Below are 23412 nucleotides of genomic sequence, written 5' to 3' on the forward strand. Positions count from 1 at the left end.
GAGGGGGGAGTGTCACCACCGGAGTCGTTTGTGTGTGTGTGAGGCTGCGCTAGAGTCTTGCACTGCTCTATAGCCTTGAAGTACAGTATAAAGGTTAATAACCGAGCAGCATATTAATAAGTGCTATTTCTGTGGGGAGGAGCCTGGGTTGGCTCCGACAAGATGTCTGGTTGAAGTAGAGACATACAGTTAAGAGCAGTTCACAGATGCTCTACTGTGATTTTAAATGTAATGAAATATGAATCAATCATATATGGATGCGCATGAAATTATGTCTTAACTCCATGTCCGCATCTGTCGACTTGTTAATTTTAAGGGCATTATCCACAATGTCAAGAATGGGGTATTCATATTTGCCCACACTTAAGATGGCACGAGAGGGCGGAAGCTTGCAAATTTGCACGTGACCTAGCAAATTTACCCTGTTCCTCTGCTTGGAGATAGAGAGGTTGTGTGTTCATGTATTTACAGTATGTAACGATCGTTGTGTGTGGGGGTCTTCTCTCTCACACTGTAACTACGTATAGCTGCATTAGTTTATTGGTGTAAATAAATCATAGCTTTCTCAGTTTAATTTTCTACACACTTCGTTATTCTTGTTCTGTGTATAACTATTTACACTGACATGGGAAGTTGTAGATAGCAACAATTAAATGTGCAAATGAACTGAATTGATTTTGAAACCTATGCATTAAGCTGTCATCTAAGCGTTTATTTTATCGAATCACTAACTTTTCCTCTCTTTTACTTTAAAACTTATATGGTTGAACAAAAATCTGGTTGAACACCTAGTGTTGGGGTCATTTTTTGAACTGGAATTCTAAACAAATGCATTCATTGTTGTGTGTGCCGATGTTTCCTTGTGGAAAACTTAATTGCTCACTGATCTAGTTGAGCAATATTATATAATAGTTGTGCATGTATCTGCATCACTATATTAGTTTAGCCTATAAACATGGAATAGGAACACATTTAATCTGCAAGTGTGTGTGTATTTCCTTTTGCAAGATTCATTCTGATATGTTTATTGGCCATCAGTCATCCATACAGATACCCTTCATATTCATGGTGTGAATAAGCCTGTTTATTGTCTGCATCATGACTTCACTGAGTGAAGATGATGAGCGCTCAACACTCCTAAGATCTTCAGATGCTGGGTAAGATCATGAATATTTGTTAAAAGCCATTCTGTAACAAATGTTATACAGAATAAAAACTGTTTTTTTGTGGGGTAAATGTGTCTATATAAGCCATAAGAACATCTAAATTAAGTGACATCAGATTAAGGAACAATGATTTTGCATGATTTTTGTTTCATAAACTTGTGTATATAAATTTAACAATAGGTTGTATGTGATACATTCACAATACACACTCCTGCCAACCTCAGTAAATGTATGCTATTTGTTGTTTATTCTTAGAAAGAAGACATTAAGTACCCCTTATATAAGAATAACAACTATATTTCAAATAAACAACAAGCTAGATGTATGAACTTTGTATCCTCTAGAAGGGTGTTAAACACCACAGTATTCCAGCATCAGCAGCCTAACATCACTGCTATTGGGTGTCCCTGTGCCTCCCAATTTCTCTGTGTGTAGCTTCCTGCTTGCCTCCATTCCTCTCCTCACTTTATGACACTGCCCTTGTTCACGAAGCCCTAACCTGACAGAATCACATTGTGCCGCCGCCCCTGAGCCACTTACTTATCACTTTTCCCTTAAGGCAAGGTGCTCTATCATGCTGGAAAAGGCATTGTTCGTCACCAACTCTTCTTGGATGGTTGGGAGAAGTAGCTCTTGGAGGATGTTTTGGTACCATTCTTTATTCATGGTTCTTAGGCAAAATTATGAGTGAGCCCACTTCTATGGCTGACCAGAAACCCGACACATGAATAGTCTCCGGATGCTTTACTGTTGGCATGACACAGGACTGATGGTAGCGCTCAACTTTACTTCTCTGGACAAGCGTTTTTCCAGATGCCCCAAACAATCTGAAAGGGGATTCATCAGAGAAAATTACTTTACCCCATTCCTCAGCAGTCCAATCCCTGTACCTTTTGCAGAATATCACTCAGTCTCTGATGTTTTTCCTGGAGAGAAGTGGCTTCTTTGCTGGCCTTCTTGACACCAGACTATCCTCCAAAAGTCTTGCCTCATTGTGCATGCAGATGCACTCACACCTGCCTGCTGCCATTCCTGAGCAAGCTCTGCAGTGGTGGTGCCCCGATCCCACAACTGAATCAACTTTAGGAGATGGTCCTGGCGCTTGCTGGACGTTCTTCGGTGCCCTGAAGCCTTCTTCACAACTATTGAACATCTCTCCTTGAAGTTCTTGATGATCTGATAAATGGTTGATTTAGGTGCAATCTTACTAGCAGCAATATCCTTGCCTGTGAAGCCCTGTTTGTGAAAAGTAATGATGACTGCACATGTTTCCTTGCAAGTAACCATGGTTAACAGAGGAAGAACAATGAGTTCAAGTACTTCCCTCCTTTTAACTCTTCTAGTCAGTTGTTCTAACTCAATCAGCAGAACAGAGTGATCTCCAGCCTTGTCCTCATCAACACTCTCACCTGTGTTAGCGAGAGAATTACTGACCTGATGTCAGCTGGTCCTTTTGTGGCAGGGCTGAAATGCAGTGGAAATGTTGTTTTTGGGATAAAGTTCATTGTCATGGCAAAGAGGGACTCTGAAATTAATTGCAATTCATCTGATCACTCTTCTTGACATTCTGGAGTATATGCAAATTGCCATAATAAAAACTGAGTCAGCAGACTTTGTGAAAAATACTATTTGTGTCAATCTCAAAACTTTTGGCCATGACTGTACTGTGAGCATCCTGAAGATTTCCTACAGGTTATGTTCCTGCCCATTTTAAAACAGCCATAACATTCAGAAGATTAATTTTTATTACAGTAATGTTCTAAGAACCCTGTCAATTGCACCTTAAAGACTATACATAGTATAGTAAGCCATTAAATTATCTTCAATATAGAGATGCATTTTCCATCAAACTCATAATATTTTTGAATGATTCCCCCAAGAAAGGGAAAATAGTTTATTATGTGGATGGAGAATAAGTCCTTTGTTATCTTCAGACAATATTATGAGACTGTAGAAAAACTCCCACAATATTCACTGGCATCAAATCAAATAATCTTTTACCCATTGCTTAATGTTACTATGTGTATTGTTTAGTTTGTAGCATAGATCAGTCATTTTATTTGAAAGAGATTGTTTTTTGGGCTGGTATTGTTACTGAATCTGGATTATGTTCCTTAGTCAGTTATGAAGGTGAAAAGAAAACAGTCATTCAACTAGCAGCCCGTGGTACCTCCTTTACAACAGTAATGTCCCATAAATATCAAGACCTTCCCCTGTTATTAAATTATAAACTCTCAATTTCACCTTCTTTAATTGCCTCTCTTTTAGTTTCCTGAGTCCTAATTTCTATAAAAAGGTGGGGAGATACTAGCACTACCAGCCCCCCCTTACCATTTTCTTACATAACTGCTTTGCCGCTGGGCTTTTTCTTACCTGACGATAGCGAAGCACCTTTTTCCTCTCTCTTTTTAAAACACATAGACACAAAAAACCCAAAACAACAACAAGCAATTCTTGAAATCCATAGTTTACCTCTACTTTCATATATAATGTTTACAACTCCAGTAGGCTGACCGTAGGGTTTTACATCAGTCTGTGTTATTTTTGTATTATTTGTTATGATGCCTTATACTTGACTTTTGTACTATGAATCATAAGTTCGTTATGACCTCTGTGTTATTTTTGCTGTTACATTTGAAAAGATAAAAAACAATAATAAACCAACAACAACTAGCAAACCATGAGCTTGATCTAGCTTTCCAAGGCTTTATATGCTCCTGAGGGCCTATCTTAACCTAGGTTTTCCAGAAACATGATGGGGACAGTTTTAAAAACTGGTGCACAGGTAACTATGCAAAAAAGTGTTTTTGAGTCTTGTTTTGTCGTCTTTTGTTTACAGATTGCTTGTAGAGACAGAGCAGCAGCATAAAAGCAGATGGTGGTCTGTCCGAGTCATGTACCTTACAATGTTCCTCAGCAGCGTAGGTGAGTCCTCTTTAGTGCTGTAAATAAAACCAGAAATTCTATAAGCACAATGTGCACTGTGCAGCTATCCCAGACTGTACATGCAGGACTATAACCCAAACACAATTTTTTCTTGTATATGTATATCTTTCTATCTCGACAAAATAATATGTAAGGTGGGCTAAACACATAGGATCCTGGTTGTTGAGTGAATGTGTCGACCAGTGGGACTGTGCAGGGGTACAATTCGTGAGGATGACCGCCCACACAATCAGATCATGGTCATTGTCCGGCTGCTTTTTCATCTCGTTTCCATCTACATACAATTCAGAAGTCTTTTTGCCCCAACAAGCTGCAATTTCTAAAATAGCCTAATTGGTAGTAGGAATCACAGCATATATGGTCACCTTTACTGTTAAGAGATTGATATATGATTATCTAACATTTCTTTTGTTTGCTTTATTGAAATATTGTTTTCCCCAGGATTTTCTATTGTGGTGACATCTATTTGGCCATATCTACAAAAGGTTAGTTGTTCTGTGTGATTTATACTGGGGATAATTTACACAACTGCCCTATACATAGTGCAGAAACAGATGCTACCAGGTAGTAATTAAGTGGTTTTACTCTGCTCAGTGCAATAGGAATCTAGGCTACACTAGTCACTAGTTGAGCGCAGCCATTTTTACAAATAAATTGCAATTTTGTTTGTATCCTAAATACACATTAAAATCTTTATTCTTATCTTAGTTTGCTCATTTTCCTGCTAAAACTATATTTTTATCTGCGTTTTTCCTGTGCCAGAGATCTGATCTACTGCTATATTGTTTGATTATATCCTCAACAAAATGCATGTTCAAGAAATAACATTTTGTAGTTACCTGTTTTATGTTTGCTGCTAATGATATGTTTATAGGTCTGCCAAACTATGATTTATAATGCAGATAATGGTGCAAACATTTGTAGGGAGAGCATTTATAGTTAGGACTTAAACTTCCTTAGTTCTCTAGGGGTGACTGTGAGGCCTTTACCACATTACTTACTCACCTTCAGTATAAAAGGTAGAGGTCTATGTAAAATAATAATCATTTTTAAACACTTTCATCATTGTCCTCAGATTGACCCGAGTGCTGATACTGGTTTCCTCGGCTGGGTTATAGCTTCCTTCAGTTTGGGACAGATGGTTGCTTCACCCCTGTTTGGCTTGTGGTCCAATCACAGACCAAGAAGAGAACCTCTTGTTGTCTCCATTTCCATACTGGTGGCAGCCAGCTTCTTTTATGGCTATGTGCATGTGCCCGCTACACACAATAAGTATTATATGCTTATTGCCCGAGCATTAGTTGGCTTTGGATCAGGTATGTTACACGTTTGTTTTGTTTTATAGGCGCTGTATTGAAATTGAAGATTATTCTAATGAACTGTGAAATTAGTAAACATCATCAGGTAATTAAAGTAATTAAATATTCATCATTTAATTCAGTGTTTGCACTTTTTTTTATTAATCTGTAGGAAATGTTGCGGTGGTTCGATCGTATGTTGCTGGTGCCACCTCGCTATCAGAAAGGACAAGTGCAATGGCAAATATTAGTGCTTTTCAAGCTCTAGGATTTATCCTGGGTCCTGGTAGGTATATTATTAGAGGCAAGATGGCTTGGTTATAGCCCTATAATTTTGGGTAAATGCACTCAGAAGACCTTCTTCTCTATTTGTCAGCATTCCAGGCCGCCTTTACTTTGATTGGAGAACAAGGTGTGACCTTTGGAGCCATCAACCTTCAGTTGAATATGTACACTGCCCCGTCCCTCATGGGTGCTCTCCTTGGCATTTTGAACATCATTCTGATCTTTGCAGTATTCAGGTAATAACCTAATTTCCTTTGTAGCAGAACCGTCCAATGAGTGGTTCTCCAAGGGTTTCTCTGGCCCCAGCTCCATGAGATATTCTAAAGTCTCTTATAGGATATCGTTCTGTTCAGTAGCAGCACTTCAGAGACATACATTTATATCATATTCAGTATAATGAATCCGAGAATATTTTTATACCTACTGTAGTAGAAAGTTATTCGCTGGAAAAACCTGAGTATGCATTTTTACATGGTAATGAAGCATGCATGTCTCCTAAAGGACCAAGGTAGGAATATACAAGTTTAGAACAATACAGATATGTGCATGTTCTTTTTGATACTCCCCTATTATAATTCAGTGAAACAAATGAGACTGCTTGAAAAAACAGCAATATAAATATCCTATCATTTCCAGCAATGCACTATACATCTTGGTTGCCTTAGCTTAACACATTGACGTCTGCCCACCGTATGACATGGGCCATATTCCATGATGACATTTATAAACCTCACCAGTGAATGACAGATTCCCATGCAAGCAATACTAATGCAGAATGGATCTGTAGTAATCGCTGCACGAGTTACTGTTAGAATCAATTTGTAATGGATCTATTGCCACTTTAGGTGAACCCTCAAGTTCTCCTCTAATATGGAAAAAAAATATTTCTTTTTAAAGAAGAGTGTAAAATAATAAGAAAAAACATACACTTGCTTTACATCATCTACAACAAACTCTTGAGTTAAGTATGTATATTGTGTGTCCATGTATTTTTATACACACACACACACACACACATATATATATATATATATATATATATATATATATATATATATATATATATATATATAAAAAGAATTGGGGCATTTAAAGCATATTTCTCATGCACAGGGGCGGATCTAGAAAAATATTCTACCCCGGGCGATTTAGAGGGGGGGGGGATTTAGGCCCCGCCCCCTTTCTGACTTCTAAGGTTGCCAGCGGCTGCACATTATGTGCAGGTCCGCTCGGCAGTGACAGTGTACTGCCTCGCTGCTCTGATTGTGTTTTAAACACAATCAGAGCAGCCGGACAGCACACTGTCACTGCTGAACGGACCTGCACAGTGTGCAGCCGTCGGCAGCAAGCCCCTGCTAGGGGGGTCGATCGCCCCTTCCTGGATCCGCCACTGCTCATGCATCCATTGTAGTACACTGGAACCACGGGGTATAGAAGTGCGTTCAGGATCTTGGGCAATTGTGACTGAAATCTGAGTTCCTCCCTCACTGTATCCCCTAGTCAGGAGCCATTTAGTTTTTTCTAAATGTACTGGATAACTGGGGTATTTTCAGTTCAGTTCAATCTTTTAATATTTTCTTTAATTTCTTTATTTTCTTTTATGTGTATTTATTTGCCACTGACTGGTGACAGCTGCGTGGCTGGCAGGCAGCTTCACAGATTTAGGTTTCAGCCACCTCTTACTGCAGCCCCCTGTTCTCCTATAATCTGAGGGGAGAACTGGTCACTATTGCTGTAGGTAGAGACCTCACCCCCATGCAGCTGCTGCAGAATCAGCGGACCACTTTTTAGAACAGACTGCACACAGAGTATAGTAAAATGTTTGCATTCAGAGTCATGAATAAAACCCCACCAACATACATATCTTCTGTTGTCTCAAAATTATCTCCCAGCCCGTCCTCTCTGCTCTGCCAAATATCTGTGCCTCTCATGCACAATTATTACTTGTTAACATTCCTAGGGACAAGATTTGTTTTTAACGCTGCACTCAGTGGAATTTCTTTCCTTGTATAACAACACTTTTCCCTTGTCATTAAAGCTTCAATCGTTTACTGAAAACACACCTCTTCAGGGGCTTATCAAATTCCTGATCCATCTTAACTCCCCTAGGCAACTAATACCTTCTACGCATTGCACGCAAAACTTACATTATTTTCTATACTCAACCTATTGACTTCCAAAGCAACATTGCTGTATGGCTGGATCACTGGGCACTGTTTCCAGTTACAATATGTTTGGACCATAGTGCAATCTGTGGACTCATAAGCATATATTTTCCTGTAGACTGCAAGTTTGTGAGCAGGGCCCTCTTACCTCTTTGTCTGTTGGCTAATATCTAGTAAAGCACGGCAGAGTATGCTATATAAATATAATATAAAATATGTCCATGTACATTGTTATCAGGGACTTAAAGCTTATGGCTAATGCACTGAATATGTGTGACTAAGTGCATGCTATTCTCACCTTTTTGCATGCAGTACAAATATGACATATGCAAAATATGAATGTCAGAAACAGGCTAAGGGTTATATTTACTAAACTGCGGGTTTGAAAAAGTGGAGATTCTAGCTGTCCTTTTGTAGAATGTACTAAATAGATGAGAACTAAATTCTGATTGGTTGCTATAGGCAACATCTCCACTTTTTCAAACCTGCAGCTTAGTAAATATATCCCTAAGTATGATAATTTTGAAGAAAAATCTGCAGTGCCCCAACACCCAGCTTGCATTAAATGTATTTTCTTCTTACAGAGAACATCAAGTGGATGATCTGGGAAGGCACACGGGAAGTATAAACTACGAGTCTGAAGGTATTATCCATGTTAAACATAAAGAATACTTAACATACATATTAGGTTCATTGCCTCAAAATTGAATAAAGAAAAATGGTTTTGAAGAGGTTTCTGTGTTTAAATCCAATTGCTGTATTTGACCCTTAGGCTGGGAAAACAATTTAGAGGGAAATAGACTTTTTGGGCCAAATGGGGTAGTACAGGATTAGACGTGAGCCGTAGGTAACCAGCCGTGCTCCAGCCACTGCTGGGAGGTGGTTTAACCTGATTTAATATACCAGGGAAGCACACCAATTAAAGACGCCTATTTTGAAATCAGCTAGTACGGTTTTTTGTAACTTTACACCAGGGTGAAGATCCTTGTTTTGTTTTGTGACAGTCCTCCTCAGCAAATGCTTTCTCATGTCTTTGCATATGGGGAGGCCTACTTAACAAGTATCGCATCATTACCTGTTCACTCACGCATGCGCACAACTAAGTTAACTGTTACTACTCCGGGCCATTACCATTGGTGCAGCTGAGACAAGAGGTGTTTTTGTCACTGTGATAAGAAGCAATAAAATAAATTCTACTTATAGCAGCATTTAGGGAAATGTTGATAAATTTGCCTCCATATCTTTAAGGAATAAGTAAATAGGGTAAAATGGACAAAGTTATCTTCAGAGTCTTGAAAATTGTCTTTAGAGACATCTTTTCTGTCTAACATGGCTGTTATCATCAGGTGTGCATGTACTTTTTACTGACACCACAATATCGCTCAGTCAAAATTTACTGAGGGCCTCTAAAGTTTTGAGTTAAACCAAACACAGTTAAATATTAATGTACGTCATATTCTACCGTTCCCTCGGGTGTTTCCGGTCAGTTTACTACAGTTTTCTTGTTTCAGACACAAATACAGAGAAAGATAATGAGGAGAAGGTTGACCAGGTGGCAGTTGTCTCCTCAAATGTCCTCTTCTTCGTCATTTTATTCGTATTTGCCCTTTTTGAAACGTGAGTACTGGCAAAATTGTACATTTATGTAGGAAAACTAGCAAAAGTGCTGAAAATTAGTGTTGATTTGATACTGTATGTAAAATGATATGTAGTCTTGTTATCTGGGTGTGTATGATTTTCTTTTGTACAGCTACCAGCTCTGAGTTACTTCCTGTTATGGCTATCATCACCCGTTTAATGTACTTTTCTCTATTATCCATTAGAGGAAACATTGATTTTTTACATTAAAATCCTATCTGTAAGAGGTTGTCAAAAACACAAACAAAATCATTAAAATACTTAATGGTCACATTGACATATTATATTCATATCATGGCATTTCATGCAATTAACTAGGGGTACACCTTCACCCTTTCACTTTTTACATTTACCATGGAGCCTCTATCTCAGTCGGGTTATATCCAAAGAAGGTCGCCATGAACTTAAACTTTATCTCCATGCACAAAATATTCTTTTCCATGTACTAAGCCTGTGACTTTTTTGTAGTCTACTTGATAAATTTAAACAGCTGTCTTGACTGTACAATAATATTTTCATGGCATTCACAATGGCGATCACCATTCCAAAGAGATTGCTGTAAGTTGGTAGCCTTTAATTTTAGCTTTTCATGGGGGAATCATGGGGGACCTTTTGAGAGAATTGATTAATAATTGGCTATTTGTATTCCTCCAGGATCTCCACGCCGTTAACAATGGACATGTTTGCATGGACCAGGTCACAGGCGGTGCTTTACAATGGAATTATCCTAGCTGCAATTGGTTTTGAATCAGTGATTGTGTTCATTGCAGTTAAAATTCTTTCTAAAAAGTAAGTTAGTGAAATAATACTGTTATCCTCTTATGAGAATGATCAGCATATATTCAGATTGTGATGTGTTCAATGCAATACTCCATTCCCCCAAGAAGTAAAGTGAATGAATGCAATGTCACATATTGTGAGGGTGTTTTTTGTGTATTTTGAAAATTGAACGTATGCATTTTTGTAGAGAAGATGACTTTACTATTACATATCTTTACCATTCCTGTTTTGCTTTTTGATAAAGGACTGGAGAGCGTATTTTACTGCTTGGGGGACTGGCTACTATTTGGGTTGGATTCTTTATCTTATTGCCTTGGGGAAATCAATACCCTAAAATACAATGGGCAGGTAAGTAAACCTTCCAATAATTGTATATGGAAGCACAAAATGTACATTTTTCTTTCCTGCCATTGGGGAAAACTGTGACCATGATGAGGTATAGTAGGTGGACCTGGAGCTAGGGCACTTCAATAGTTAAAACTGTTCAGTGTGTAGCAGCTCCCCTATATAGCCCGTCCCAACTGGAGCTAACCTCAGTTTATTTTAGGGCCATTTGGAATAGACTGTCTTTCAATAGAGGCTCTGGCCTTATGTTTTTATTATTTTTTTCTGCCAGTGTGTTTTTTACTATTTTTAAACTCTTACTTTATTTTATTTAAAAAAAAAAAAAAAAAAAAAAAGGCTTATCTCAAGGCCACTTCCCAAGGAGTGGCTAGCCTGTGGGCTTCCTCCACTCTGGGTCCATGGGTTGAGGTGTGTAGCCTTCTCTCTGCCAGCGTTGCATCCTTCTCTTCTCTAAGTGCATGGAGCAGTGGGGTGCGTGCACGCGTCGCAAGCCTTCCCTTTTCAAAACAAGCCGTTCTTAACGAAGAGAACGACTCGTCTGGGGATGGCAGTCCCAGCAGATCTTCGTCACGGAGTGAACAGCTGAGCAATGCGACGGAATGGTGAACAACAGGGTGGAACAACTTCCGAGAAGCGCTGACAGGGAGGAGACTTTAGTAAATATGTTCTCCACCCCTGTTTGTTTAAATAAAGGCGTGCTTCTTCAGCAGAGACGCAGCTTTCGCACACTGCCCTGGGTTTCTACACTCCTGCTGACTGCCTCATCTGTTAGGTGTGAATTTAAACAAAATAGGCTATGGCACAGTTTCTTTTTGCTATTCTCTCATTGTCTTATACTTATACAAAGGTGTCTAATTAGGTGACCTGTTTGTGTATATCTTATATACAGCAGTCAGTGGTTACTGCAGTATTTTCATCTGTTAGTTGGTGGGGTCATTTTTTGTTTTGCTAGAAAAATGGATGTTTTATGTGTTTTTTTAATTTTAGCACTATGATTGAGAAAGGGATTTCCAAGACTAAAGTGCCCATTGGAAAGGCTGTGCAACATTATGTGTGTGCCTTCTGCAATTATAAATTATCTTGTGGACAGTCCGACCCAGATGCCCTGTGTGCAGCATGTGATTCAGAGTTTGGTGTTCGCTTTTCTCCTGCAACTGCATCTGCAGCCCAGGAGGACTGGCTTGGGTTAAGTCATTGGCTTCTTTCATAGCCGAACTCACTCGGGTAATGTAGAACAGAGGATAACAGAAATGGGCGCTAATGAATATCCAGAAGCTGCCAAAGATATACACGAAAGTCCACTTACTTTCAAACAATGGCTGTTATGGATGCAATAGTATAACTCACTCGGGTAATGTCTCAGACCGAAGAGGGTAAATGAATATTTTTCTCCTCTAAATGCGCCACAAATTACGCTTTCACAGCCTGCACTGTCCAATAGTGTGGCTTTCCAGGCCGAGGCTGGTCTGGTGATATCTTTAGCCGAGACTGCTCACTGTCTTCCTCATTTTATCGCCCCATACGAGGATAAGATGTAAACAACATATTTCTGAGGCTTTTTTACCTATTTTCTCTGACTCCGATCTCTCATCGGAAAAAAGAAGGGGAGTTGTTGCTTGAGTCTGAGATTGAAGACCGTTATAGTGTAGAGGATTGTTTGGGGGTTTGACAAACCTTAGATTTTGCAGAACCCAATGTAACAGCCCTTTCTAATTCTTTTCTTTTTCAAATGTCATTTTTTTTAAACATTTTCTACACATCTCCTCAGCTTTCAGAAAATTATTTCTGAGGCTTGGCAAAAACCCGATTAATAAATTCCAGATGCAAGGGAAGTTTAAATCTCTTTACCCTTTACCTTTGAAAGAATCTGTAAGGTGGTAGAATTCCCCTATTGTCCGCTTATATCACAGGGAGCAGCAGTGGTTCAGGACATTATGAACAAAAAATTAGATTTTCTCCTTAGATCCACATATTGGAGTTTATTTAGAACAATCATGTCTACGGCCTAGGTAAACCAGGCTATTCAAAAGTGGCCAGAACAGTTGGCTACCGGTCTTCTTGAGAAAATAGATCTCGAACTGGTATTTTAGTATTGACTGAGCATATTCAGGAAACTTCTGATTTTTTTTATTTATGTCAGACATCTTTGGATGTGGATTCTGTGAATTCCAGACTCTCTGCACTTATAATTGCAGCCAGGTGTACCTTGTGGTTGCGATCCTGCAGTATCCAAACGAACTCTTGAGTCTTTACCATTTGTTGGTAAAGACTAGTTCTTTGGTTCAGAACTGGAATACATTATTCAGGTTTCCACAGGGAAAAAAAGCTCTTTTTTAATTACCCGCAATAGTAAAACGAAGCAACCTAGGATTTGGTTCTTTTGTTCCTTTGAAGGAAGGAGAGCAGACTCTCTTAGAGGGCAGTATCCTCCCTCTCGACGAGGCTTTCATAGAGTCAGGGGGTCGGACAGACATGGGGCTCCTAAGCCAGTTGGCAGTTTCAGGATCAAAGGTTGGCCTCAACCTCAGATACCTGGGTCACAAGAGGCTATGTCATAGACCTTGTCAAATTCCCTTTTAACAGGTTTTTTACCACAGGCCTTCCTTGCGGTTTCAATAGACAAGCGTGCAGACACGCTATCCAGAAGCTTCTGGGGTGTAGGGTGGTAGTTCCAGTTCCACTTCAAAAAAGAGGTTTAGCTTTTTCTCCAACCTCTTTCTAGTCTCTAACCGAATGGATCAGTTCGTCCGATTTTAAATATCGAGACCCTCAACAAACAAGTTCGGGTTCTGGGTTTCAAGATGGATTCATTAAGGTCAGTAAGGGCAGTGATTGCTGGTATGGAAAAAGGGGAGTTTCTTGCATCCTTACTCACAAAAGATGCTTTCTACAGGTTCCTATATGGGAAGAGTGTTTACTTCGATTTGCATTCTATAACAAGCATTACTAGTTTCAAGGTTTACCCTTTGGCCTACCTACCGCTCCAAAGGTCTTTTAAAAAATTATGACCATTATGGCAAGTCTCCTGCATACTCAGGGAGTTAAGAGTCATACCTTATTTGGACGACCTGTTGTTAAAGGTACTATCAGAGTCTCCTCTGAGCACAGTCAGCTGACAGGTCACATTCTGGAGAGACAAGGCTAGGTTCTCAATTTCCCCAAGTCTTCCTTGATTTCAGTTCAACAGATGAGGTTTCCCGGCCTAAACTTCAACACAGTGCGTCAGAAGCTGTTCCTTCCAGAGAACAAGGTCCTTTCTGTCCCAAATAGGACCACAGCCTTATTGGCCAGACGGGAAGTGTCCCTTCTCAGCTGCATGAAATTCCTGGGGACCATGGTGTCTGTGTTTAAGACAGTACCTTTCGTACAGTTTCATTCCAGGCCATTTCATAGGGAGCTTCTTAGGAAATGGTCCAGGTCCACTGTTAACATGGACAGGCAGTTCACACGCTAGTCGTTATGTGGTGGTTGAGAAGAACAAATCTCACAAGGGGTCAGTCCTTCCAAACTTGGTAGTGGACCTTAGTCACCACGGATTCCAGTCTGTCCAGGTGGGGAGAGGTCATAGATCCTTTTTAGTTCCGGGACTCGTGTCTCTTCAGGAGTCCTTAATGCCCATCAATGTCCTGAAACTAAGAGCGATTTACAGGATGCTCTTAAGGAGTCAGAGGATCCTGGCCGGATTGCCCCTGAAAGTCCAGTCAGACAGTGCAACTGCAGTAGCATACCTGAATCATCCTGGAGAACACACAGTATGTTAGGGAATTTAGACTATAAGCTCCAATGGGGCAGGGACTGATGTGAATGAGTTCTCTGTACAGCGCTGTGGAATTAGTGGCACTATATAAAAAAATGTTGATGATGATGATGCCCTGGCCATGCATGCAGGAGACAGCATGGATCACATCCTGGGCAGAACGTCAGGTTCAGTAATATCAGCTGTGTTCAACCCAGGGTTAGAGATCTGGGAGGCAGATTACCTAAGCAGAACCAGGGTCCATCCGGGAGAATGGTCCCTTCACGAGGAGGTGTTTGCTCAGTTGGTCTTACTCTTGGGTTGGCCAAAGATAGATCTCCTGGTCTCTTGCCTGAATTTCAAGGTTCCTCAGTTCTGTGTAAGATCCTGGGACAGCAGGGTGGGGTACACGGATGCCATATTGATCTTGTGGAAGTTTTGCATGGTGTATCTGTTCCCGCAGATCCCAATGCTTCCACGGGTATTGAAAAAAAGTAAATAGAGAACCGGTAGCCACCATTTTGGTGGATCCCAATTGGCTGCGCAGAACAAGGTTTCTGACATCCCAGTAATGGCCATCAGTCCACCGTACTTCTTTAGTGCCACTCTTTAAGTCATCTGTCTTTGATGGCATGGCTACTGAAACCATGATTCTTCAGGCCAGAGGTTTTTCACATAAGGTTGTACAGACTCTGATTAAGGCAAAAAAACATCATCTTCCACAAACTACTACTATGTGTGGAAAGCTTATGTTCACCTGTGTGAAAATCACAATTTTCATACTACCCAATTTACTCTTTCCCGCTTGTTATTCTTCTTACAAGAGGGTTTGACAAGAGTCTTCGTCTTTCTTCTTTGAAGTTTAGGTTTCATGCTTCTCAATTTTCTTTCAGCGCAAGTTGGCATTGAGAGATGTGCAAACGTTTCTTCAAGGTGTTTTACATGTTCAGCCCCCCTTTGTACATACTATAGAGCCTTGGGATCTCAATGTGGTGCTCAGGGCTCTTACTAAAGAGCCTTTGGAATTGGTACATCCCCGTTATATTACCTGTAAGGTTGTGTTTTTTTCTAGCTATCTTTTCAGAGTGTTGTGTGTCTGTATTGGGAGCGTTCTGTTATAACCCACCTCAGATGTTATGTGGACCATACTGCTTCAATTCACAAGACTAATAACCTTTTTGTTTTGTATGCTGTGTACAAGCGAGGCTGGCCTGCATCTAAGCAGTCTAATGCTCGCTGGATATCAGCCACTATTTCTTTGGCTTATATTGAGGTGGCTTCACCAGTGCCGGCTGGTTTGAAGGCTCATTCATCCAGGGCAGTGGGTGCTTCGTGGGCAGCGCCTCGCGATGTTTCGGCTGTACAGTTGTGCTGGGCTGCTATGTGGTGTCTCTCCACACCTATTCTAAATGTTACAGGTTACAAGGCTTACATCTCAGGATGCTAGCTTTGAGCGTAAGGTCTTAAGCACAACTGTATCAGAGCAATCCCACCCATAAGGGCAGCTTTGGGATGTGCCCATGATCATAGTGTCCCTCAATGGCAGGAAAGAATTCAAGTTCTAAAATCTAATTTGCATATTAAAATGAAAGAGGAGGGGCCTAACGATTATATATTTTTATTTATTTTTTTAAACTTTAGTATCTTTAACCTGAACACCGAATTCAGATGGAGATCAGGATTTATATTCAGCAGAAGCCAAATCTTGCTAAAAGTCCTTTAGGAGTTGGCCAAACCCTAGATTCTGTGCATCTCTACAATATATATAGCTTATATATGTGCTGTAATGCTGACCTATTTTTGCCCACAGACATCCAGAACACAACAATTCATAACTCAAGCTACTGGGGTTCCAGCATCACAGCTTCCAGGAATGATACAGTAGAGCCAACAGGTTGTCCTGCAACGCAGTCCTGGTGTTTCTATACACCTGTCATCCACTTATCTCAGTACCTCACATCTGATATTTTGATCGGACTAGGATATCCTGTCTGTAATGTCATGTCTTATACTCTGTACTCAAAAGTCATAGGCCCTAAACCACAGGTAAGATCTGGCAGTTCTGAAACTTATGGGTTTATATCACAAATGCAGATACAATAACCTTGTGCAAATAAAACAAAGTTGCTGTAATACATACTTGATATTTAGGCAGTAGCTTTGAGCAGTTATGTAAAAATTAGAGTAACGGTCTCCATCAGATACCTGGGGGTACAGATGGCTCACATCTCACCTGTAGGAGGAAAACAAATGTTAGCCCCCTAGTTTACTTCCAGCAAGGAAGAGACAGAATTTTATGGAGGTATGGGCCCAAGCAGGTTTCTATGGGCTTCAGCTAAGTGTTATATGCAAAATATCATGCATTTAGTAGTAGGTTTACTTACTCTCTGTAAACTTCGCATATAAAGACAATACATAGTGTCTGAAAGTGGAGTCAAGATTTCCTTTTCTTATTTAGGTTATATTTTCAATGACCTCATTTAGATTTTGGAGAAAAGGAAAAAAACACACACACACACACACACACACACACACAATACGTACAGACAGTGGGGACACACGCGCGCACACACACAATACACACAGACAGTGGGGACACACACACACACACACACACAATACACACAGACAGTGGGGACACACACACACACACACACACACACACAATACGTACAGACAGTGGGGACACACGCACACACACACAATACACACAGACAGTGGGGACACGCACACACACACACACACACACACACACAATACACACAGACAGTGGGGACACACACACACACACACACACACACACACACACACACACACAATATACGTACAGACAGTGGGGACACACGCACACACACAATACACACACAGTGGGGACACACGCACACACACATAATACACACAGACAGTGGGGACACACGCACACACATAATACACACACAGTGGGGACACACGCAGACACATAATACACACAGACAGTGGGGACACACGCACACAGTGGACACACACACCTATACTACCCTACCCCTCCCCCAACTTACCTTTTTCCATCTAGGAGCTGTGGACTGGAGTCTTCATCCCCTTCACACATGGGACGGCACCAGGGTTGCCAACTCTGAAATGAAAAACAAGCAACCCTTTAGTGAAAAACAAGCCCAAAAAGAAGCCAAACTTACAAGGGACCGCCCTTTTCTAGAACACTAATTTCTACACTCAATCTCCATTTAGTAAACCTTTATAAACACAAGAGGACACATTTCTACACTGATATGGCAAAACAAGGAGCAAATGCAGTAAATTACCCTTTTGAAATGGGGGAAACTGACACGGCTGCAGATTCAATAATCATCCCCAAATACACACAGATTCTTACTAACCATAATTACACTACAGCATCGCTCGTCAAGTAAAAAAGGCTAGATCCACAACATACGTGAACTGAGTATAATGTATGCAAGGACACTGGTATGTCTGTACCAGACAGCCCCATTATATAACAGTATAAAATAGGGCACTGAAAGCAGTCGTATGACATGAGCAGCTACTGAATGGGACGGGAGGGTGTTATATAGCAGTGTTACCTGCTATAAGTGCAGCAATAGTACACACACAGCACTTATTTCAGCAGGCTGTTGCAGATCCGTCTTCCTGTGATTTATTCATTGTCCTCCTCTGACTCCGCCCACCAACAAACAAAATGCCACTTTATTGAAGGAATATCGCTGCACCTGCCCATAACAAAACATGTGATTGCCCCAATCACTAAATGTAAACCGCGTGTGACCCCTCCCCCAACTCGCGGCACCCGAGCCCCCCCCCCTTCCTCAACTAGCGGAACCCCCCATCCCCCCCGCGAGTAGGGGGAGGGGCCGGGTTTTTTTTTTGTTTGTTTGTTTGTTTTTTAAATTGCTCCTGTCCCCCCCAGCTGGGCTCCCTGAGAGCCGCTGGGCCCTAGGCAGGTGCCTAGGTTGCCTAGCTGTAAATCCGGCCCTGAATGGGGGTGTTCTTTTCTGAATGCAGGCTAGGTATCTGTATAGGTTCTACACGCAAAATGAGATATTCAAATGAAATTCAAGGAGTGGAGACGGTGGCCATAAATCCTTTTTTTTTCACTGACATGGACTTGATTTTTAAATTATTTTGGAGGTGGTGAAGAACATGCTTTTTGCACCTACTAGTCTCACGTTATGTTGGAAAGTGCATTTACAGGCGCAATTCTACAAGATTAATTTTAAAAGAATGCACTATACGTACACATAGTAAAGACAATCCTGACCTCTCTTCACTCTCATTAGTTATTTAATGCTCGAGCCTCATTAATAAGAAAAATGTAAATGTTCAAATTAGTGAAGGGGTGGTCCTAAATTCATAGTAAGTCGGACTGTGAAGTGGCATGTGCATTTCCATGTGGACCCACAATCTTGTAAAAGGTTGCATAATTATGTATGCCCTAGGTGGACAATTGAATCCTTTGTGCATAATTTTGCTACAAGACCACATTGTTTCCTAATGCTAAATGACCCTTTCTGTTTATGCTTTATGAGGATTAGTCTATCCAATGTGTAAATTAGCATACTTCTTGTAATGGTATAAGTGGTGGACCATGCTTTTGGTGGAGCATGCCTTTGGTAACAAGCATTATTTGCGAATATTGTGCATTTTTACAGCGCACCTGTTAGTAAATATTTATATTGTGGATAAAACCTGTAATTGAGAACTACAGTATGGGGAAAGTAGAAGGCTATCCTGGAGACGACATATACAAACAGTCCTTGCTGCTTACAGTATATGCTTCAGTTTCATGCTGTCCAATATAACTAAACTTACTGCTTGGCACTAAAACTGTAATGTGTTATTTCCACCTTATTACAAACTGAAATGCAAACACGGACTTCTGTATAGGTCAAATCTCTACTAAAATGTGAAGATTGTTTCCTGCTCTCACTTATTCTTTTATTTTTGTAGGGCCTATATATGGGCTGGTTAACTGCTGCCGGCAGTGCAGCCCGAACACTTGGACCTGTATTTGTCAGTGAGACCTATACACACCTGGGACCAAGATGGACCTTTAGTCTTATTTGTGGAATTGTGACAATTTCTATAATACACTTGGCAGCTGTTTACAAAAGACTTATTGCTTTTTCTGTCCGACATGGGAGAATATAAGCAAAATCACAGAGATACAAGACTTGTCTAGAGACATTGAACTGGATTTTATGATCATCTAAAAAAAAGTAATTTAAATGGTAAAATTTCCTACACTGGATTAATTTGCTGCTATTTAAGGTTTAGCCTCTGCTTCCTCCATTCCCTATAGACTTGTCCTGTAATATGGCATCATCTAATTGGGTGGGTGTGTTGAGGCTGGGCACATAATTTAAGGGATGTTGGCTCAAACATTACCAATTGTTAGATTCACACTTAAATTATATATATATTTTTTTTATCTCATAGAAACGGTTTATTTTATGTGGCCTCTTGTTCTTAACTTTTATATAGTGCCACCAATACTGAGCTCTAAGAGAATGTTTCTTTTATTAACTTACATTCTAAATTCTCTTAGAAACAAAAGTAAGGCTTCCCACAGTAATGATTTACTATATATTATTTCATATGCAATAATTCTAATGGTGGTCCTTACAGTCTATCATTACTGTTTAAATTTCATAATACAGTTAGACTGTAGTGTGCTCCCTGGATAGCAAAACCTGCTGCATTGAGAGAAAAATAAGAAGCTATCCTTCCAATAGTGCCCCTATTGGAAGGATAGCCTTTTGTTGTCCTCTTTACGTCTCAATGCAGTCTAAATTCTCTGCCACACATACCAGCATATTACTATGTTTTTGGACTGTGGGAGGAAACGAGCTCATAGGCAACATAGACTTGGATGAGGAGTGAATACAGCCCTATCTAGATGTATCCAAGCATTTACTCACACACAGGAAAGCACTTCACCCACTACTAGAAGTACAGGGCATTATGCTGATGGGGGTACACTTTCCACCTATATATACCAAAAGGGATGGCAAAATGGCTCTCCTAAGATCATCGGATGGTCTATGTTCTGTTATCCACACTGGATCGCACTCCTGTCATGAACGTGGATTGGCCAGTGATACAGGATGCTGGCTTACCACCACAAGACAGATGGAGAGTTACTTTTCTTCTGATTGCATCAAGCTCTGGCAAATCCACCAGCCTAACACTACAGATTGCCTGCTCTCACCATCAATACAATACTAGGATTGATTACATTTTAATTCCATACTCCTATCTAGGTCTGATCACTACAACATTAATAGACACAAAAGCTGGGTAAACACGTATGCAATTATTGTGTAGATCACACAATAAACAACCGTTTGGTCAGATATTGCAAGAGTGTACGCTCCCACAATCATGATTTATGGTACAAAAGCACATCACATTGTTGGATTTGGTTTTGTGAACTTCCTAAAAGTCAATATCAAGGATGAAACCGTATTGTGCAAATTTGGAAGTTTGTACGCACTCACGACCGTCTGTCCAACAATTCTTACGTTACTTCCTCCAACAGCGCTGCCTTTGTGGGCATGCATATTTAAATCTATAATGTTTTCTTCTACGTGCTGTGTTATGTATCCATACAATGTAAGCACATGGAAATACACTAGTGATTTCATAGCAAATCAATACTAAATGTTCTTCACATGCTCTATGTCATCTGTTTGTCCCTGTATGCAAGTGTATACATTAATGGTATTCAAATGTACAAATATATATTCTCAATGAAGTCTAATTTTATTACTATCGTAGTATGTGTCAATTTCTTAAATGTTTTATCTACCTGTATGTTTAGCTATTTTGTCTTAATAGATATATGTGTCGGTACATTTTTCCATTCATCCTTCCTTCAATGGAATGCAGTATACCAGTACCGTGTGCAGAAAAACAGCCTCACACAATGATGTTCCCACCACCAAACTTCACTGTTGGTATGGTGTTTTGGGGTGATGTGCAGTGCCATATCTCCTCCAAACATGGTGTGTATTATGGCATCCAAAGAGGTCAATTCTCCTTTCATCTGACCACACTATATTCTGCCCGTATTTCACAGACTTGTCCAAATGTTGTGCAGAAAACTGTAAACGAACTTCAACATATTTTTTCTTCAGCAAAGGAGTATTGCGTGGTGTGCGTGCATACAGACCATGGTGGTTGAGTGCATTGCTTATTGTTTTCTTTGAAACAATTGTACTTGCTAATTCCAGGTCTTTCTGAAGCTCTTCACAAGTGGTCCTTGGTTCTTGGACAACTCTTCTGATCATTTTTTTCACTCAATCTTGCGAGGTGCACCTGGTTGTGGCCGGTTTATGGTGAAATGATGTTCTTTCCACTTACAGATTATGGCCCCAACAGTGCTCACTGGAATATTCAGCAGTTTAGAGATCCTTCTGTAGCCAATGCCATCAGTATGTTTTTCAACAATAAGGTAGAGAAGGTCTTGAGAGAGTTCTTTGATTTTACCCATCATGAGATGTTTCCTGTGTGACACCTTTTTATAGGCCATCAGTTGTGGCTGAACCAGCTGGCAGGATTGCTTTCTAATTACTGATAGATTTCAGGTGGTGTCTGGCTTTCCATGCCTTTTTGCACCTCCCTTTCTTCATGTGTTCAATACTTTTTCTCTATGTCCTTTCACATTATTACACAAATGCCACCAAATAAACCAGAATTTTCTTTCATATTTTTTTAATTGTCTTTCAAACTTCTTCACAATATAGCATGCTCTGACTAGTCACGCCCCTCACACACAAACAATAATTTATAGCTCCCTACAAGTGCATTCCCCTGGTGGGCCCTTCATGCCCCAGTCCTACACTATATGAACTGTTCACTATAAAGATCTCAATAATCAATTCTATACAGCTTCCAGATATAGTTATTTGTCATCTCAATATAATCATTTAACAAAAGCTGTACAGATATGATAATTTCAAGTATACATGCCGTACACAGGGTATAAAATGTATTCTCTACTGTGGTCCTAGAAGTATGCCTTAAATATATATGATTATAACAGTGTGTTTTTACATTATGTACACACATACACACACACACATATCTATATAAATATATATATATATATATATATATATATATATATATATATATATAAATAAAACCATACATAAATGTTGTATAGCCCTGAGTTGTGTAGTGAGGTGCTTAACAACATGGCTACACTCTCTTCAAACAGAGAAGAGTCAATAATATCAAATGTTTGTACTATATGATTTAACTATGAGTGAATGCTATATATGATTTTACTATTATTAAACTATATTGAGAATTTAATATTTGAATCCCATCAGTATTTTCTCATACATGAGATATAAATCAAAATAATTTTTTTCAAGTTCAACAATTGTTTTTTCCACATCATTAATGTTTTCCCTCAGTGCTTTGGGATATTTCTGCAGCTTTGACATCTTTTTGGCTACACTGGTTGCATCATGAAATTTCGTCATGTCTTCTGATAAGAATGTTGAGCTAATTTCGTTTGGGTAGGTGTTGGCAAAATAAGTTCATTGTTTTTAATCTTGTCATGGAAGGGCGTCTGTTCCTATGTCCCAACAGACACTTTGCAATTTTGCCATTTTTTTCAATGTCCATGAAGATTAATTCATATTTTGCATCCACTATGGCCATAAGGATAATACTGAAGAATTCCCTTGTAGTTGTAGAAGTAGAAACCTGTTTTAGAGAATGGCATAATTCTGACATGTTTCCCATTTATGGCATTGCCGCAGTTTGGATAATTTCACATTTATTCAAATTTTTGTGTGATAAGTTGGCCTTTGTCAAATTTTGATGGGAACTGAAAAATTTAAATTTTAGTAATGTTAAATCAGTACATGCATCTATTGTTATCATACCTAATGTATATTTTTATTACACAGACATTTGCCTTCATTGAGGAAGGGTTTTATGATTTGGTGGAGACGCCTGCTCCCACCCAGTAAGTTCTGAAGCCACTCAGCAACAAGGTCAACAACCTGGCAGGAGGGGAAAGA

General features: G+C 39.8%; 1 protein-coding gene across 4 annotated transcripts; it reads left to right on the plus strand.

Moving 5' to 3' along the window:
* The first annotated feature begins 2 nt into the window (after positions 1-2).
* MFSD8 (major facilitator superfamily domain containing 8) lies at positions 3-21143 on the plus strand. 4 transcript variants are annotated; one of them, XM_075199954.1, is made up of 13 exons: positions 3-93; positions 1039-1157; positions 4006-4091; positions 4554-4597; positions 5188-5428; positions 5583-5696; positions 5787-5931; positions 8445-8503; positions 9372-9477; positions 10153-10287; positions 10523-10626; positions 16170-16405; positions 19322-21143. In XM_075199954.1, exons 2-13 carry the CDS (start codon positions 1099-1101, stop codon positions 19520-19522), a joined length of 1530 nt encoding a protein of 509 aa, XP_075056055.1. In that variant the 5' UTR covers positions 3-93; positions 1039-1098; the 3' UTR covers positions 19523-21143. The 4 variants fall into 4 exon arrangements, with proteins under 4 accessions (XP_075056055.1, XP_075056063.1, XP_075056071.1 ...); XM_075199962.1 differs by lacking the exon at positions 3-93 and adding an exon at positions 306-470; XM_075199970.1 differs by lacking the exon at positions 3-93 and adding an exon at positions 306-448.
* Positions 21144-23412: the final 2269 nt, after the last annotated feature.

The sequence above is a fragment of the Mixophyes fleayi genome, chromosome 1 (assembly GCF_038048845.1).
Source record: "Mixophyes fleayi isolate aMixFle1 chromosome 1, aMixFle1.hap1, whole genome shotgun sequence".
Classification (NCBI taxonomy): domain Eukaryota; kingdom Metazoa; phylum Chordata; class Amphibia; order Anura; family Limnodynastidae; genus Mixophyes; species Mixophyes fleayi.

Coding starts and splice junctions, on each gene's coding strand:
- MFSD8 (XM_075199954.1), top strand. CDS start 1,099: ATGACTTCACTGAGTGAAGATGATGAGCGCTCAACACTCCTAAGATCT. Junction 10,627..16,169: donor CCCTAAAATACAATGGGCAG/GTAAGTAAACCT, acceptor TTTTGCCCACAG/ACATCCAGAACACAACAATT. Junction 16,406..19,321: donor TCATAGGCCCTAAACCACAG/GTAAGATCTGGC, acceptor TTATTTTTGTAG/GGCCTATATATGGGCTGGTT.